Here is a 6,353-nt window from a genome sequence, read left to right as displayed (position 1 = left end):
GGGGAGGCAGCAGGGCCCTAAGCAGCTCTAGGCGCCTCTGTGCAGGTACTCCTTCCCCAGGGCTTGATTTGGGGTCCCTCGGTACCAAGGAGCAAGCGCTCGTCACAGCCAACGAATCGCAAGACGTTGGCTAAAAACAGAAGGAAGAGACACTCCCTCAAAGCTATACACACAAAAGCCACATTTTGAATCGAAAGGAATTCTCTTTCTAGAGACATAACACACGTAGAATTGGCTCTAGAAGATGTAAGCCCTCATTTCCTCCCCCCCCCCCGCCCCGATCTCAAGTGTTTTTCTACTTTTTAAGCTTTTCTGGTTGAGATTGCTCCCTCATAGAATACGTTTCTTCCAAATGAATGACCCATCTGCTCCCTAGAATTGAAGGATTAAAGTAGTTTTGAAACTCGGCACTTGAATTCACACCTGCTGCAAATTCACAAATTCTCCTCTGTTATCACAGCAGCAAAGGCTCCTCGAGTGGGCCTCACCCAGCTCCCCTGCCTGACTGATGAGATTTTTTTTTTTTTTAGGGCTATTAGGAAAAATTTCACCAAGACTCTACTACACCCAAGAAAGCGGATGGGGGCCGGCTGGGTGGACGCTGATAAACCCCCGTGAGTTTGCAGTATCAGAGGGAAGTGAATACAGGGAATAACCCTGCCTTACATCTGGGGTCCTCCGTGTCTTACCAGCGAGGCAGCTGCTCTGCACACTGGATGCCCCGAACGCCTCAAATACTAACATCAGTCAGCTGGACCAAGCTGAGTGGGAGGGTCCAGGAAGGAGAAGAAAGACAGTGCTGTTTGCCACCAGCCGTGCACCCCAAGCATGGCCAGCCCACGTGGAAGGGGGCTCTAAGGAGCTCAGGCCCTCCCCTCCCCTCCCTCCATCACACCAGGGCTGTCAGTGCCACAGCGTCACACATGGTCGCGCGCACACACACACCCCTCGGGCCGCTCCTCAGAGGGTGTGGGTTTAGACAGCAAGGGGTGCGGGGGTGTGAGGTGGGAAGAGCCTAAGGCTTAGAAATGACAGACCTGGATTTGGGGGTCCAGGCTCTGCTACTTCCTGACTACATGCCCTCCTGTAAAATTGGGATAATGCCCTGGGGTTGCTGTAAAGATGGAAGATAATGAACATAAAGGGGCTCATCACGTTACAAGGATGTGCTCTGGGGAGAGATTCTCACCAAGTCAGCCCTGGACACTGTATCAATCCTCCCAAGAACATCAACCTGCCCAATTCCCACCTCACAGGAAGAATTCTAAGTCGCCCACATCCCCATGTCTCCCAAAAGGTGTCCCTAAAACCAGCCTATGACCAAGACTGACCCTCTCCATGCTCAGGTGCCGCTGCGGAGACCCCAGACTCGGACGTGGATCCCCAGGGACCATCCCAAGTGCTACGTGGTGGGTGTGTGTGGGGGGCAGTGTGACAGTGACAGTCTACCAAACGGGCGGAACTGCCAGAGGTTTTTTTTTTTTTTTTTACAATGAATCAGAAAAACTCTTCAATGCAATGAAATTTTAAAAGATTTATGCCTTCCTTAACATGGAAGTGTAAAGTGAAACAATGATCTCAGAGGGAGAAAAAATCCTTAGATCCATCTTAAGAATTAGGAGTAAATGGTAAAGCACGACCCAACTTTACGCTACTTCAGAGTCTACAGCTGCTGCCCTTCCTCCTCAGCGGATAATTATCACCAGATAATTCCCCTTATCTCCTCTTCAGGTCCGATCAGCCACCCTTAGGAATTAGCTGAGGGAAGACAAAGCGGTGTCTGTTGACACAATCCTGTGCTTTGGGGATCCAGACCGCTCCCACATCTAGTGCGCAAGAGACACAGACCGACAGATAGAGCCCTCATTTTAAATTCCTAGTGACAGAAAAGTCTTCATAAGAATTAAGAATTCTCTGCACACAAGAATGGTATCACTACCTCACAAGCATCAGGACATGAGTTTTTTTTTTTTTTTTTTTTTTTTTTGCGGTATGCGGGCCTCTCACCTCTGTGGCCTCTCCCGTTGCGGAGCACAGGCTCCAGACGCGCAGGCTCAGCAGCCATGGCTCACGGGCCCAGCCGCTCCGCGGCACGTGGGATCTTCCCGGACCGGGGCACGAACCCGTGTCCCCTGCATCGGCAGGCGGACTCTCAACCACTGCGCCACCAGGGAAGCCCAGGACACGAGCTTTGAATGGTTTTTCCGGAAGCATACTTTTACCTCCATCCCCCGGTGACAAGTTTCAAGGTGGTGGCTCAGCCGGGGGGCACAGGTGTGGCTTCCCCAATGTCTCAAGCTCCACCACTCCAGCCTCCCTAGTAGTATCCTTTAAACAACCAGCCTAACAACCCAAACAAAGAAAGCAAATCGGCCAGTGATTTCATAACATAAGAAACTGCACAGCACGGTGGACAGTGTGAAAAATGATGTGGTCCACTGTATCCTCACAAATGACCCCCGGGAAAGAGAGTAAAGCACATGGGCGTGAACACACATGCACATGCTTGCACACAGACCAACGATGCTCACTCACTTTTATATGGGAATTGCCTTCCGTGAAAGAAGGTGGAAATGTTCCTAGTAGTTGAGTAGTATGCTAGTGACAGAAGGCACACACTCAGACACACACATATACACACTCTCTCTCTCTCTCTGTGTCTGTCTGTCTCTCTCTATTGTTACAGGGACAGAGGCCGGTCCACAAAGGCCAGGTTTGGAGGCAGCTCAGCCACTTACCTGTCAGGCGACCACAGGAAAGTCAGGGAACTTCTTGCCTTGTTTATTCATTGGTAAAATGGGGACAGTGGTATTCATCTTGAAGGGATGTTGCAAGAATTAAACTAACATATGGAATGAACAGCCTTAACACAGTGCCTGACACACAGAAGGTTCTTTACGGCTTCAGGAAAGTGATTACTCAAAATGTCCACAAATCACACAGAAACCCTCTCTGCTCCCAGTTTCACAGGACGACACCCAAATTCACAGTCTGGAATCTAAGTCTCTCCATATATGCAAACGGAGCATCGTCTAAACCTTCCGGAAGCATACCCGTGCTAGGTCCCCACAGCCCATGGCGGCTGAGCGCCCAACGCCTCGCCGGGCTCAGAAGTTCTCCTCTTGTTGCAGGACTTCCCCATCGAACCCCTCGTTTCCCTGACGATTTCCCCTCAGTCTCAGAGCATATTCAGTCTCTCCCTTTGGCTTTTTCACTTTTGTCCTAAAACATGCCGAGTTTTCTAATTCTTCACCTGCTCAACTTCCTTTTTCCACCAAAACCTTTGCAACACACTTGATCCCTGGTAAAGGGGTTTCCTCACGACCCATGCCCTGAATCTCACCCAAGTTACAAGGCCTATACCCCCCGCTGACCTGAAGTTGCCTCCTTCTGTATAAGCAAATCTTCCTGCTGCCTAAAAGCCCTGGCCTTTCTGGTCCCCTCGGCCTTCCGGGCTTCTCCTCCCGGGGTCTCTAAGATGGATCTCCCTCCTCTGAAGTCTTGGCTTTGCTCTCTCTCCTCTCTTGGCTTCTCTTCCTCCGTTCTCTCCACCGCCCCTAACAATTCAGCTCTGCTCCGACTCTGTGAAGTCCTCACGGGCTCCTACCTGCTTCTCCCAGACACTCGACTGTCACCAGCAGCTAAACTTCACTCCTCATTCAAGCATCTTGCCAGCCTCCACGCCTGCACGTCCCACACCCGGAAAGGATCCCGCAGTAACTCCAGGCTGAGTTTCCCAAGAACCTTCACTTCCACAGGTCTCAGGTTCTAAGGATCAAATAATGAAAACCTGACAACACCTGTGAATTGAGAGGCGTTACTCAGGCTCCTGGACTCATCAGAAACACCTGGGAAATTCCGTGTTAAATGCCCCTTAGAACCAGAGACACAGGCAGTGTGACAGCACTGTGCCCTCTGACAGGTTACACAACTCAATGTGACCAAGAGCAATTCAATTTCGACCTCATGCTCTGCCTACAGCAAGTGGGGAATCTCTTCTAAGTTTCTGCTTGTTTTGTTGGGAAGGGGGGTTGTTTGTTTTTCCTTTCAGTTCTCACCCCAGCCCATGTGCAATGATCCAGGGACCACTACCACCTCATAGGCCTGAAGGCTCATCTACTGCCTTCTGACATAAGGTTTCCTGCAGCACAAGTTCCAGTCTGTCCCTCTGCTTTGCCCAAGACAGATCCGCCTACTGGCTATTCTTTGCTGTAAAGACAACTGTGCTCTGAGACAATCAGTTTATTCTTAGGGGAAAACAATTAATTTCAACCATCACATGCGTTCCCCAACAGCCACTGATTCACATCAGCTCATCCTCTGATATCTGGCTTACACAAAAACACAAAGACTTGCCAGATGACCACTGAATGAACGTGATGTATGTAACAAAATCTGTACTCTGTTGCTTCACTTCCTCTTTTTTTTTTTTTTTTAAGACAGTGAAACCTTTATAAGGAAGAAGATTAATTCTTCCCTTGGTCTTTAAGGACCATTCTCTCCTGACAACCACTTAGCTGAATCCCCCAAATCTAACTTGAAAAAACAACAATCGCACACTGTCAAGCAAGTTGTTCCTGGGGACTTTAGAAATCTACAACACCTACAACCGAAGAGGTCAGTTTTATGGGGACATTTGGACAAAACTCGCCTGTTCACTGGCTAGAGCAAACCTCTAGAGCAAACCTCTCAGCTAATCCTACATGTAAGTTTTCAGCAGTATACATTTTGGAATCTTCTCTGTGCCCCAGAACACACAATATGGATCTAATTAGGCCCAGCTGCTTTACGTTAGTAATAAAATTGAAAGAAAAAGAGAGAGAGAAGTGGAGGTCGGTGGCTTTGTTCGTCCCCTCCTATGCCCGGCGATGGCCAGGCCGGTGCATCCCCAACGCTGACTCCAGGCAAAACACGCTCCTTAAAAACCCCAGCAAGCCTGGTACCCTGCTCAGCGCTGAAACTTTTCAGCTGCTGAGTTTTCACTCGCTGGAAGAGATTTACTGAGCGGCTGGAGCCCAGCGCTCTGACCCCACCCCCACGGCCCCGGCGCGCCCCGCCCGCCCCTCGGCTCCCGGGACTTACACGAGCGCGGACGGACAGGGCATCTGGTTCCAGGCACAGTTGTACTGAGCCTGAATAAAACTCTCACTTCCTTCCAGCACCGAGCAGCTCACGTTCTTGTTCACGATGTAGGCGCACCAGTTCCTGGGGTGGAGAGAGAGGGAGAAGGGCACGGTATAAACCGGGAGAACAATGAGGCTGGGGGAGACGGGACGAGCCGACCCGGCGGCTGACCGCGCGGGGCTCGGGGAGCTCGTCGTCCTCGCGGAGGCGGGAGCACGACCAGCAGATATTCGGACGGTGCGCGGGTGCGCCTTTGGAGAGAGTGCACCTTTATCCCACAAAAGACAGACGGGAAGAGCCCCCACGGCCCCAGGGGCCCCAGTAATTCCCGGGGGGAGTTTCCTGATCGCCCTGCTCTGCGGGACACTCCCTGCGCCCCACGGCCCCGGAGGCAGCACTGCTGGAGGCGAGGGCGAGGTTGCCCGGGACGCCCCGCGCCGGCCACGGAGCGCGCGGCCACCGCGGAAGAGGCGCCGCCCCGGCAGCCCGAGGGGGAACCCCGGCTGCGGCTCCTCGCCTCGGCAGGGCAGCTTCGGGGCCGGCGGCCGGTCGGGGAAGGGCAGGCGGGGGCCCACGGCTGTAGGCCGTCCTGGGGCAAGGAGAGGCCGCGCACTTACTTGTTCCTGGCGCTGGGCCGCGCGGGGTGCCTGGGCTGAGGGTCGGCGTGGCACAGCCCTGCGCCGCCCAGGGCCAGCAGCGCCAGAGCCCAGAGCCAGGGCGCGCGGGGCCGGGGCCGTGTCCGCTGCCACATTCTGTGCGCGGCGGGCGCGACCAGCCGGCCGGATCCGGAGCGCGGGTCGGGCGAGCGCCGGGAGGTTGCGGGCTGCCCGGGCGCGGCCGAAGGCAGGAGGCTCGGGCGCTGCGCGGCGCCCCCACCCGCGCTCCGCGGCCGCCCCCTGCGGCTTCTCGCTCCCACTTCTCCTTTTCCGCCCCGTGCTCCCGCGCTTCTCCCCCTCAGTGACGCACAGGTCCCCCCGGGTGCCGCCCTCTTTATTTCACTTCCCTCTCCGGAACGTGACTCTCGCTCCACCACGTCTGTCTCCAGTCCTCTTGCTTCTCGGCAGGGGGTTGTGGGGCGTGAAAGGGCTGTAGGGTTTGGGAGAAGGGTCTCTGTTACAGAATTTCCAATTACTCATTCCTTTGGTCTCATCCCAGGAGCGGGGCAACTCCGCCTCCCACCTTCCAGCAGGCGCGCCCGGCCCCTCGGGAAGGGCCGCCGTCAGCGAGTC

The 6,353-nt window shown here is 54.1% G+C and overlaps 1 protein-coding gene across 1 annotated transcript in view; it reads right to left on the bottom strand.

Moving 5' to 3' along the window:
• EMILIN2 (elastin microfibril interfacer 2) overlaps nt 1–5,943 on the bottom strand; it is a 50,770-nt gene extending 44,827 nt beyond the window's left edge. The window contains exons 1-2 of the mRNA XM_030836686.2: nt 5,742–5,943; nt 5,083–5,205 (exon numbers count right to left, since the gene is read on the bottom strand). Of these exons, the coding sequence (XP_030692546.2) occupies nt 5,083–5,205; nt 5,742–5,875 (257 nt within the window). The 5' untranslated portion in view covers nt 5,876–5,943. The remainder of the gene's footprint in view (nt 1–5,082; nt 5,206–5,741) is intronic.
• Nucleotides 5,944–6,353: the final 410 nt, after the last annotated feature.

This window comes from Globicephala melas, chromosome 13 (genome assembly GCF_963455315.2).
Source record: "Globicephala melas chromosome 13, mGloMel1.2, whole genome shotgun sequence".
Taxonomy (NCBI): domain Eukaryota; kingdom Metazoa; phylum Chordata; class Mammalia; order Artiodactyla; family Delphinidae; genus Globicephala; species Globicephala melas.
Note: the sequence above shows the minus strand (reverse complement) of the source record. Positions and strands in the feature narration are given on the sequence as shown.